General features: G+C 36.1%; 5 protein-coding genes across 5 annotated transcripts, besides 2 other annotated features; 2 read left to right on the top strand and 3 right to left on the bottom strand. All coding sequences in view use genetic code 12, as the record gives it.

Annotated features, from left to right (window-relative positions):
• Window positions 1-421: 421 nt before the first annotated feature.
• Window positions 422-1,350, top strand: DEHA2C11440g (DEHA2C11440p; the record flags this gene model as incomplete). The annotated part of the gene is made up of 2 exons (XM_458172.1): window positions 422-501; window positions 807-1,350. 2 exons carry the CDS (start codon window positions 422-424, stop codon window positions 1,348-1,350), a joined length of 624 nt encoding a protein of 207 aa, XP_458172.1.
• Window positions 1,351-1,960: 610 nt separating this feature from the next.
• DEHA2C11418g (DEHA2C11418p) lies at window positions 1,961-4,282 on the bottom strand (the record flags this gene model as incomplete). Its single annotated transcript, XM_458171.1, has 1 exon — window positions 1,961-4,282. The coding sequence occupies one exon, from the start codon at window positions 4,280-4,282 to the stop codon at window positions 1,961-1,963; it is 2,322 nt and encodes a 773-aa protein (XP_458171.2).
• A 339-nt stretch (window positions 4,283-4,621) lies between these two features.
• On the bottom strand, window positions 4,622-5,305 carry DEHA2C11396g (DEHA2C11396p; the record flags this gene model as incomplete). Its single annotated transcript, XM_458170.1, has 1 exon — window positions 4,622-5,305. One exon carries the CDS (start codon window positions 5,303-5,305, stop codon window positions 4,622-4,624), a length of 684 nt encoding a protein of 227 aa, XP_458170.2.
• Window positions 5,306-5,889: 584 nt separating this feature from the next.
• Window positions 5,890-7,563, top strand: DEHA2C11374g (DEHA2C11374p; the record flags this gene model as incomplete). The annotated part of the gene is made up of 1 exon (XM_458169.1): window positions 5,890-7,563. One exon carries the CDS (start codon window positions 5,890-5,892, stop codon window positions 7,561-7,563), a length of 1,674 nt encoding a protein of 557 aa, XP_458169.1.
• Window positions 7,564-8,086: 523 nt separating this feature from the next.
• DEHA2C11352g (DEHA2C11352p) lies at window positions 8,087-8,446 on the bottom strand (the record flags this gene model as incomplete). Its single annotated transcript, XM_458168.1, has 1 exon — window positions 8,087-8,446. One exon carries the CDS (start codon window positions 8,444-8,446, stop codon window positions 8,087-8,089), a length of 360 nt encoding a protein of 119 aa, XP_458168.2.
• Window positions 8,447-8,957: 511 nt separating this feature from the next.
• Window positions 8,958-9,404: a long terminal repeat (solo LTR of Debaryomyces hansenii Tdh5 retrotransposon).
• Window positions 9,405-9,408: 4 nt separating this feature from the next.
• Window positions 9,409-12,318: part of a mobile genetic element (relic of Debaryomyces hansenii Tdh5 retrotransposon) that runs on past the window's edge.

Raw genomic sequence — 12,318 nt, 5'->3', positions numbered from 1 at the left:
TTGTATATGCCATTAATAATAACGTGGCTTCGATAGCCAGTATTTTATAAACTTGTTGCTGACCCGTAAATTTTTGTCTCTTTCGATTTTTAAAGCTCTCCTTTCTTCTACATTTCTTCATCTTTGATCATCACTTCACGTTGTATTGAACTTGTTTGATACCCTATATCTATCAGTATTTTGCAACTTATACAGAAAGGCCACATGATTCTTACCCGGATAACTCATTCTCATATTTTATATGGCACTAAAATAGTTAAAAGCGCAAGAGTAAATCTTGTACTATAACTCATCGCAGCCCTAATCGGAATAATGAACAAATCATTCCAACAATTTCGAAAAATTTTCCACTCATCAAACTCCTGATTTATTATAAATTTACTTTACTTTTTCTGTATAAAAATCAATTATAATATCCAAAATGTCTTTCTCCGATTTTTCCAAGGTTGAAACCATCAAATCATTAAACGAATTCTTGGCTGACAAGTCTTACATTGAAGGGTATGTATTAAGATTCATTCGTAACGAAGTTATTGATTTGAGATACAAAATTTTTGTATAGTTTACACATTCATTTGCTTTAATTATAGCAATTGATTACAACTATCAAAATTAAACTATAATAAACTTAATGATGATCCTAATCTTTGGTCCGTGTTTATGAGGTGGATTCAAGACCCACCGTATGAGTGACAAAGAAGATTCTAAATATCAATTCTGAATTTATTTTAATTATAAGATTTATGCCTGTGCCTCACAATCAATTGCAAGTGATTTGATTAATTGCATACTAACATAGAATCTAGTACCTCTGCTACTCAAGCTGACGTTACCGTTTACAAGGCTTTCCAAAAAGAATTCCCACAATTTGCTAGATGGTTTAACCACATTGCATCATTCACCGAAGAATTTGCTGAATTACCAGCCGGTAAGGTTCCAGCTAGCTCTGCTGCTGAAGAAGATGATGATGATGTCGATTTATTTGGCTCTGACGATGACGTTGATGAAGAAGCTGAAAAAGTGAAACAACAAAGATTAGCTGATTACGCTGCTAAGAAGGCCTCTAAGGGTCCAAAGCCAGCTGCTAAGTCTATTGTCACCTTAGATGTCAAGCCATGGGATGATGAAACCAACTTAGAAGAATTATTAGCTAACGTTAAGTCCATCGAGATGGATGGTTTAACTTGGGGTGCTTCCCAATGGATCCCAGTTGGTTTCGGTATCAAGAAATTACAAATCAACTTAGTTATTGAAGATGAAAAGGTTTCTTTAGATGACTTACAATCTTCAATTGAAGAATTTGAAGACCACGTTCAATCTACCGATGTTGCTGCTATGCAAAAATTATAAGCTATTTATAAGCTTTTAATATATAGTATTTATATGCTATAATTATGTTTATTAATCCTACATTTGCAATGTAATGAATTAAAGTCGAAATGTCATATGTAGTATATAGATTATATTCATAAATTCAATTTGATACATACACTTCCAATTCGTCGTTCTTAAAAGTAAAGCATTTTCAGTATATTGGTGTTCCAATTTGCGTACTCGTACTATGTATATCTCTAGCTTCTCCAATAGCTACTAATCATCCCATATACCCGCAAAAATATAACCAATGGGTGGTAATTTCTTGTTCTAGTTGTAATTGATTAATATTTCTTTTAACTCCTTATTCAATGACGTCAAACTTTGACAAAATTGCTTAATAAAGCAAACCATGTAACTTAGCGATTATAATTTCAGTTAAAGTTGAGGTGTAGGGATATATGGTACTTTCTATCAGTTTCAAAAACCATATATATTGCGTGTTCTATGTTTTGGGGTTGCAAAACGTTCGAACTGACCTGATACCGGTGATTATATCAAACTATAACGAAAAGTTTAATAATTATGATTCCACTACAACTCCCAATATCTTCCACAATTAATATGTAATGCATAATGCCATTTTTTAACTATTCAAGTTGAAAATTTTTGTATCAAATTGAAATAAATCGTCAAGGTTATTAACCAGGTCAAGGTTACTTATATTATCATCATTCCATTGAGACATAAAATCAACAGCATTTTTTTTATCGTAGATCAATGTGTCTATTAACTTGCTAAATTTTCCCGCTAGCTTATTGAAGTTCTTTAGTTTATCGAAGCTTAACCGTGAAAGCTCAATGTAGTTGAACAATTCTTCATCATTAGAATAATATTCATCATCTACGCTGCCTTCTGATTTATCATTAATAACTAATTTTAAAATGGGAATTAGTATTGCCTGGAAAAGGAAATACGTGGCATACCAGGACGACAAGTAATCTAGTTCATTTCTCTTGATAAAATTATCAATTAATATAACAGTCTCAACCGAGGACTTGAAGCAAGCTTTACGACACTTCTTTATCAAATTTAGATAAGATAAATCAAATGAATTATCATTAGTTGACTCCCACAAAATATATCTAAATATTAACATTTGTAGATTTTTGTACCTACATATGAGTCTTAACCTTGATACCGCAAACCATTTCGGAATTGATTGATTGTCATTATGATAATGATTACTAGACCAGCTATTCAATACGTATGCGTATGATTTTTCATCATTCTCATCGAAACACAGTGGTAAATTCTTAACAAAGTTCTCTAACAATTCATTCATATCTAATAGACCTATCATTTTAGACTTGTCATTTTTCAATTTTAATACACTAGAATTATAGTTATAGATTCTTGTAGAGAGTTTCGTAAGTTCAGACTCATAAATCAATGTGGTGTAAATAGTTGGATAAGTAACAATACACTCTTCAATATTTTTACTACCATGTAATAGGTTGTCATCAATATTTGACACCGGTTCTAAATCAATAGTACCTAAAGGAGGGATTGTCAATGGTCTTCCAAATGTCAAAGTAGTACCTACATCAAAAAAATACATCCCCCACCATAACCTTTTCCTAATTTCAATATCTTCAAAGAGTCCTAGCTTATCGGCACTGTTGAAATCATGCTTATCAATTCGAACTTCTTTATGCAAACCTAAGCTTGTAGCAATCCTAGTCGATAGACCCAAATAGCTCCAACCCGTGTTAGGCTTATTCGTTTTTTGGACATAGTTACTTAAAAGCACAAAACTTTCCAATAATTGCGTATCACTATATTCGAAGATATTCAAGAGTTGAATGAAACCTTTAACCCTTTGGTAGTAGAAAGTATGGATCTTGGAATTCTCTCCTACCTTACACCAAACGCCAATAGCTAGTACTGTATTCAATAACACTTGAAAGCTCAACACTTTATTATCATCTTCGTTAATATCAAGATCAAGATCATATTCATTGTATCTTGATTCTTGTCTCTCAATGAAAGCTGAATATTCAGAGAGAAATTTCTTTTTGTTAATGAAAGGATACACTTTGTAGTAATTTTCAAAGAAAGAATTAACCATAATGGACTGAAAGTTTAGATTATCCAATAAGTCTTCAATTTTACCGCTATTAATGGATTTCCAAATATTATTAATCTCGTCATCTAATATATGGTCATTGTCGTTTTCTTCATTGTTAAAATCATAATTATAATTGTTCAATTTAAGTATACCATTCCCATTTTGCCTCGACTTAGCTTGTAAAAATTTTAATAAACCATTGCTTGAGTTGATACCGAAATACCCATTTGAGTTGTCAAAATTTAAACCAATATCATTTGACAAAGCCGCCATCCCATCAATACTCGAGTCGTATAGAATTTGGGAATTACTGTTGAAATCATCTCTTTCATCAAAAGAATTTAGATCACTCTTTTCTATATTTATCAAATAATCTTCAGGCTGAAACTCACGTTTCTTCTCAGTAGCACTATCTTTAGCCTTTCTTTGGCTTATTCTGTTGATATTTTTCAATGTAATGGGAATTTCGCTTAACTCATTGGAGGTTAAATTAATTTGCTTATAGAATTGCTGACTTACGTCATCTACACCGCCACCGCTATCACCGTCTATAGAATGAGATTTATTAATCTCAATAGTTCGTAAAAGCTCGTTAATTTCTACATCTTCAGGTAAAAGCCTTTTCAATAATGATTCCAAACCCTTCACTCTTTTCTCTACTCTTGTTAAATACGCCCTTGTTAATGGAGTTCTGACAGCTTTAGGTGAATAAACACATTTCCAACTGTGTTCTTTGCAATTATGACACTGGGGTGATCCTTTTGAACATTTCAATTTTCGTAACCGGCAAGAGTCGCAGGCCTGTTGAACACTGCTTCCTCTCTCCTCATATTTCATTTCACCTCAATCTTAATGATCTTAATGATAAAATTTATCACAATGGAGCATAAAAAGATATTTATTAGAACTCGATATGTTACTGAAAATTGTTTAAGCTACCTAAATCGTGACCAGTGTACGAAATGCAGTATGTCATTTTTCGCAGTTCAAATCAAAAGAGCATACCTGGGACTGGCATAATTAGATAAAGTCCACAATATAGATATTGGTATTAATATACATGAAAAATACTGGATACTTTTTAATTCACTATGCTATTATATATAATAGAAATTTATAAATTGAATAATCAATGTAAGCTCTTGTGATCAAAAATCTTTAACTTTAAACTTTCCATCATTGGTTCATGAAGATAATATCCGGTTGAACAGAATGGTCAACAATATAATTTGCGTTAACCAAATCATTAGATTCGACTCGACTTACTGACTCGTCTATTGTAGAACATATACCAGCCAGGATATGTCTTTGCACTAGCCGATGTTTGATCGTGTCCAAGTCTGCTAATACCAACCATTTTTCGTCACTAAGTCTGTGTATCTCTCTCCATCCATCGTCTTTTAGGTGAACATAGTTACCTTCAAGTAAGATTATCTTCACCAGTGGAGATATTTCTATAGAGTTTTCTTGTGGGTCCTTTAGCTCGTGATCAAAACTTGGTGCAAATATCGTAGCGTTTCCGCATTCTTTAACCTCCTTCACCAATTGGAGAAACCGCGAATTATTGAAAGTAAAGGGAGCACCTCTTCTTTTTATAAGCACATCTGTATCGTTCATAGCCATTAACTCTTTACGATAATAATGAAATCCATCTTGTGGTAAAACAATGGCAATTTGCATGCCTAACGTCTTGTTAAGGCTTTTACATACTTTCCCAGTTATAGTTGATTTTCCTGATCCTGGAACACCTGCCACAGATACAATTAACCTTTGGCTGCTATCCTTTCTTTCATGATACAACCTTATGGCTCTCTGGGTCAACGTTTCTATATTTGAATCCAAGCTACCCTCCAAAATCATTATTCACTTCTCATTCACAATTAACTCAGAAAAATTAAAATAGAAAAGTGAAATGAGTTAAATAAAGTTCTACGATAGCTCCAACTGATGTCATCGTGTTAATGAATATACATATATACATATACTTGTTAACTTGAATTCCTTTCACCACAAATATTATATGCACACTATATTGTACTACTTTCCTATTTTATCACTTTCGCCCTACTCACTCCCGGAAAAATGAGAAAGAACCTGCTAGTTGAACGGACTTTTCCCCTTGGCACTCGCATAAATTTCTTTTGTTCTTAGTAGACTGGAGAATACGAGCGTGGGGTGTGGGGCTAATAAACCTATACAATGGAGAACACTACTCCTTTAGATACATTCGGATCAACTTCTGCCGTAGACAATCATGCACCCGGTTACACAAGCTGTATTTGTGGAGAAAGACATACCGTTTATAAGACAACATTAACAAGTGTAGGTACGTTTATTGCGAATTGACACTAGGCTTCGCATATTCCGTATCCAAATATAAAAAGACAGAGTTTCCATTAGAAATTGTTTCAATATCTTACAACAAGAGGAATATTGTGAATAAAATGACTACTGCTGTTGGATTAGAAGATAATTCCAAAGGGAATATTATTACTGTTATGAGTAAAGATCCGTTAGTGTTTTGCATAATTGCGTTTGCATCTATTGGGGGTTTACTCTTTGGGTACGATCAGGGAGTTATTAGTGGTATAGTTACTATGGAGTCATTTGCGGCAAAATTCCCCAGAATTTTTTCCGATCCTGATTATAAGGGTTGGTTTGTTTCTACATTTTTGTTGTGTGCTTGGTTTGGTTCGTTGATAAACTCTCCTGTTGTTGATCGATTTGGAAGAAGGGATACTATAAGAATAGCTTGCGTTGTATTTGTTATCGGATCTGTCTTTCAATGTGCAGGTACGTCGGTTAGTATGCTTTTCGCTGGGAGAGCAGTTGCTGGTATCGGTGTCGGACAATTGACTATGGTAGTCCCAATTTATATGTCGGAATTAGCTCCACCTTCAGTAAGAGGTGGTTTAGTTGTAATACAGCAATTTTCAATAACAATAGGTATTTTGATATCATTTTGGATAAATTATGGCACTCAATTTATTGGAGGAACTAAATGTGCTCCTGACCAAGATTACAAAGGCGATACTTTCGACCCATACATTGATGTTCCTCAAGGTGGTTGTTACGGTCAAAAAGATGCTTCCTGGAGAATTCCATTTGGGTTACAAATTGCACCAGCTTTCATTTTAGGTATTGGTATGTCTTTTTTTCCAAGATCGCCAAGATGGCTCTTATCAAGAAAAAGAGAAGAGGAGGCATGGGAGGCTTTGAATTATTTGAGGAGAAGAAATAATCCTGATATGATTGATGCTGAATTCAATGAAATTAAATCGGACGTATTATTTGAACAAAAATATAACGAGAGGAAATTTCAAGGAAAAACAGGAATGTCTTTCTTTATAACATCGTATTGGGATCTAGTCTCTACCAAATCAAATTTTAAGAGAGTTTTTATAGGCTCTGCGGTTATGTTCTTCCAACAATTTATTGGTTGTAATGCAATTATTTATTACGCACCAACAATATTTAGTCAATTAGGAATGGATTCCAACACCACAGCATTGTTAGGAACAGGGGTCTATGGGATTGTTAATTGCCTTTCAACTATTCCTGCTATCTTTGCGATTGACAGATTTGGTAGAAAAACTTTATTGATGGCTGGGGCAGCTGGAACTTTTGTTTCGTTGGTTATAGTAGGTGCAATTGTCGGCACATATGGTGATACTTTATCTAAGCATAAAACTGCTGGTAGAGCGGCAATAGCTTTTATTTTTATATATGATTTCAACTTTTCATATAGCTGGGCACCTATTGGATGGGTTTTACCATCCGAAATCTTCTCTATTGGAATCAGATCAAAAGCTATATCCATTACTACTTCATCAACATGGATGAATAATTTCATAATTGGTTTGGTCACCCCCCGTATGTTGGAGACAATGAAATGGGGAACATATATCTTTTTTGCAGCATTTGCTATAATTGCATTTGCTTTCACTTGGTTTGTTATCCCAGAAACTAAAGGAGTACCTTTAGAAGAAATGGATTTAGTTTTTGGTGATTTAGATGCGTTGCAAGAAAAGCAAAACTTCTCTCGCATGAATGAATTATCAAAAATGGATTCAATTAAAGCTACAACAGATATTTCGGAAGCACATTATTCTGATTAAGTTAAAAACTTTATGAGCATATATAAATACTCGCTATAGTATAATATCTTGAAGTAATTTCTCTAAAGGAGATCTCATTTCAATATTCATTTTTTTCTTTTTCAGCTTTACATAATATAACAGTTTTACACAATATAATCAATAATATCAAGTATTTATTACTTCCTTTCTAAATATGGCTAGTTTAAGTAATCAAATTAAGAAGAAACGGTAAAGACTTAACATAAAATAATTCTAATATTCTAATTCTATATAAGAAGGTCAATTGAAGAGCTAATTATATATAATTTTGAGATTAAGTAAATTATATATTATAATACTGATTATACTGTTTAAATTTTTAAAAAAATGAAAATGAATGCTGATATGACTTTACCTTTAGAAGGATTACTTCAAGAAGCTTTTCCCAAAGCTTTTTATCACATATTGAGTAAAAACACCAAATCCGTTTCTTGATGCAGATGGTGCAATAGGATTTTATTTTAGAAATAATATTCCTCAATTAACTAACAAATAAATATCTTCAAGATATAAGAGGGAAAACGTCATAGCTACTCGATTCTAAAAATTCCATCTTTTCAATCAACGAGTCATTCAGAGTGAAAAGTTTTAAAAGCAATTTCAGAAGCATATCAGCCTCCTGCTTAGCAGTCATTTTTCCAAAGTCATCATAAAGTCGATTCCAAATAACAAGTCCATAAAGATTCTTCTCCGACACATATTTGTGGATAAGATTTTCAGGAAGCGCATTTCTCATTAACGCTCCAACAATACCATGATATTGGGAAAGAATCTTTGCTTCGACTCGGGGTTCTAAACCAATAATATTGTTAAGGAACATGTCTAAGTCACAATTGAATTCATACAGTTGATTCAAAATCATAGTAGACCATTGATGGTAGTTAGTAGCACCAGCTAACTTACTCTATTCAGGAACAGCAAAGCTCGAAGAGTAGCTTGTTGAAAGTAGTTTATATCATCATTACTTTCTTCATAGTAATTGTCTATGATTTATTATAGTCAAGATGTCAGCTACATTATAATCAATTAAATCAATGATAAGTTCAATTACTATCAGTTCAGTTAGTTACGGTGACATTCATTCAGTCAATGCCATGTAATCAACTTACGACAAAGTCCAATCAGTTCAGTTGAAGTAAATCATTATTACTTAACCCCCATATAAATTGTATATAATTATCTAGCAAATTACTCTCCTTATATAGTGGAATATTAGGATTACATAAACATGTCTGAACAATAGAAGTGTCCGTAAACAGAATTATTCTGAAATGTGAATTCTTCAGAATATTTCAACAAGGTGGTCGTAACTTGATTTCTATCAGTCGTGCGACTTCTTCAGGTGTTAGTTTTCATTTCCTGCGCGATGCTGCTGTTGAAGTAAATTCTCAAAAGTAGCATACATTGTCAAGTCAGTGTCAGGTTCAGTTTCAGTTAATCAGTTTATCAGTGTTAATTATAATATATAATTTACTTAATCTCTATATAAGTTCTGTATTTTATGAGGTCCAAGGACCTCTTTATATAGTCCAAGATTTCCACAAGAATAGGATTACGCTTCCCGTTGTTTCCAGGAAAACGGCCAATGGAATGGCAGATATATGGAAACCGAAAGGCATTTTATTAGAGCCTTTCTTCCGGCCAAACTACTATCCAATGGTAGCTTGTATAACCACAAGGCGGACGTAATCCTTATGGTATAACAATGAAGAACCAAACGGCATTCTGATTCTATTGGGATATAAAGGAATTTGCAGCCGCTTTATATAATTTCTCAATTAATTCTGACTTCGCATAAAATAGAATAATATATTTCAACAAGTTTTCCGCGACTTTGGAACTATTTCTGTTAAGCAGCATTTAGAGCTCCATTCCACGTTAACCCGTCAACTTTTTGATTCTACTGTATCGCTTGCTGCTAAGATTCAACTTCTTGAAGATGCTGACCTGGACCTTCTTCCTTTGGATGAAGGCCAGCGGATTCTCTTCTTTCACAGTTGTGTTAATAACAGTACTGTTAAGAACGTTATTATTCGTCTTGACGAATACGTTCCCTCCCGTCTTAATTGGCTTGCATTGAAAGACGGGATCTCTGAGATTCTTCACGAGACAAGTTCCCCCGTGTCCGATGAGTCTAGTATGGCTCTCGTGGTCCTGCAGCGAACACCTCGAAGAATTATGATCAAGTCTAAGTTGACTTGTTTCAAATGTGGTGGCATTGGCCACAAACTGAATGTCTGTCCGTCTCGAAGTGATGACGAGTATAGAAGTCTGCAACCACTGAAGCCGACGAATAAGCCCAATTATTTTGTGACATATACTGAGGAGAAACCCAGCGTCTCTCCCACCAATGCTGTATGTGGGCTTAGTTACTTGGTCCCCAAACCTAGTCAGCACACTGCTGCCTATGCTGACACCGGTCACCAGTCGTCTTCTGCCTCGGTCTCTCATGGTTGTGCAGCTGCTACTGATAGTCATAGTGATGTCTTCCTTTATGATTCTGGTGCCTCTGTTCATATTACGCATCGGAAGGACTTACTCCATGACTTTAATCCTGATACCTCCGGTACAATTGCTGGACTTGACCCTGTTACTACGTTCAACGTCCTTGGTACTGGAACATTGAAATTTACGTTACCTGATGGTTCCATACTCCCCGTTGAGGATGTGCAGTATGTTCCTTCCTGCGGTCGTAATTTAATCTCGGCTAGCCGTGCGGCTATCAACGGTGCAACTTTCCACGTCTTACGCGATAGTATTGTTGACCTTCGCTTAGGCCTTCCGGTTGCTGCTCTCACGAAGGATGGCCTTTATCAATTTTCATTACCATCCTTGCCTGCTCGTAGTGTATCATCTGGCACTGCGTTTGCTGCTACAATGGATGCTCATTCTCGTCTTGGTCATCCCAGTCGTGCGGTTGCACAACGCATCGGAACCTTCGTATGCTGATGCTGTGAAATCGGAATCGAAGGATTCCCTCTGTGAGTCGTGTATTCGTGCGAAGGCTATGCACTCTCTTCCCAAGACTTCGACCACTTCCGGTCGTATTGTGAAGACCCCGTTGGAACTTGTCCACTCTGATGTCTGTGGACCGTTTTCCCAGCCGAGTTTAACCCAAGACTCATATTATGTTGTCTTTGTTGATGATTACACTCACTATATGGCAGTGTATCCTGTTAAACAAAAATCTGATGTATATGAGTGTGCGCGCTCATATTTTCTTCAGTCTGAACGATTCTTTCATAATCGTGGTGGCTACAAGCCGGTTATTTTTCACACCGATAATGGTGGTGAGTATATGTCGTCCCAATTGCAGCAATTTCTTAAAGCTCAAGGGATCACTCACCAAACCACTGTTGCGTACAATAGTCATCAGAATGGCGTCAGTGAACGAGCCATTCGTACCATCAATGAAAAATGTCGTGCCATGATGTTCCACGCATCCACGCCCCTGTGTTTTTGGGCCGAAGCTGTAGCGTGTGCTACTTATCTTCTCAATATCTTGCCGTCGACTACTATTGATAAGCAATATCCCTATCAACGGTGGTATAAGAGTCATGCCCAGTGGGATCAATTACGCCCATTTGGATGCATGGCGTATGCTCTTATTCCACAACAATTGAGATCGTCGAAGTTGTCTCCTCGTTCCATTCGAGGTGTTATGGTTGGTTATGCCCAAACCCAACATGCATATCGTATCTTTGATCTCGACTCTGGCAAAATAGCTGTTAGTAATAATGTGAAGTTTGACGAATTTGTGTTTCCGTTTCAAACTATGACTAACATTCCACGGGATATTGCCTCCATAGGCCCGCTGTCGTCGTCGCTGTCTTCGTTTTCATCCATTCCCGGGATTCGAGCTACTGCTGAGCTCCCCGGTACTCTTATGTCGCCACCTGTGCTGGATGTCGACATGTCTGATATTGAATCTGATTTTTCGTCCCATGATTCTATGGTCCCTCAGGATCTTGCGTCTCCTGTCGATGGGCCATCTATGGATATCGTGGGCCCACCTTCTCGTGGTTCGCTGTCGTCCTCTCCTGTTATTACCACCACTCCTAGAGTGGTTGAACCGTTGTCCCCTCTCGTAACGCAAGAGGTGTCTCGTCCTCGTATCGAGTACATTTCTGACTCAGAAGCTTCGGTTCCAGGGGAAGACTACGCTACTTCTTTCTATGAACGTCATCACGATAACTTTGATAAGTCTGATGATGAGGATTATGTTGATGAACCTGTGAGGAGAAGAAGAGCTATTACTATGCCTGATAGACTGCGTAGAAGATCAGAAGTATCGTCGGATGGAGAAACTGAACCTTCTAAGAAACTGAAATATGAAACACTGCATACTGAATCAGACTCCTCGCTTGTTGTCAGAGGATCTGCGTATTTTATGTCACATGCCTATGTTGTCAGTACAAAGAAAGATGGTGTACCAGTGACGTACAAACAGGCAATGCTGAGTGACGAAGCTGAAAAATGGAAAATCGCCATGGATAGTGAGATGAGTGCTCACTACTCAAATAATACATGGGATTTAGTACTGTTGCCTAAGGATAGAAAAGCAATAGGCAACAGATGGGTATTTACCAAGAAAGATGATGGTAGATACAAAGCTAGACTAGTAGCACAGGGCTTCAGTCAGGTTCCAGGGGAAGACTACTTAGATACCTTCAGTCCTGTGATCAGATATGAATCTGTTAAGCTACTTCTAGCATTCAGTGCTGTTGATAATAG

This window comes from Debaryomyces hansenii (genome assembly GCF_000006445.2).
Source record: "Debaryomyces hansenii CBS767 chromosome C complete sequence".
Taxonomy (NCBI): domain Eukaryota; kingdom Fungi; phylum Ascomycota; class Pichiomycetes; order Serinales; family Debaryomycetaceae; genus Debaryomyces; species Debaryomyces hansenii.
Note: the sequence above shows the minus strand (reverse complement) of the source record. Positions and strands in the feature narration are given on the sequence as shown.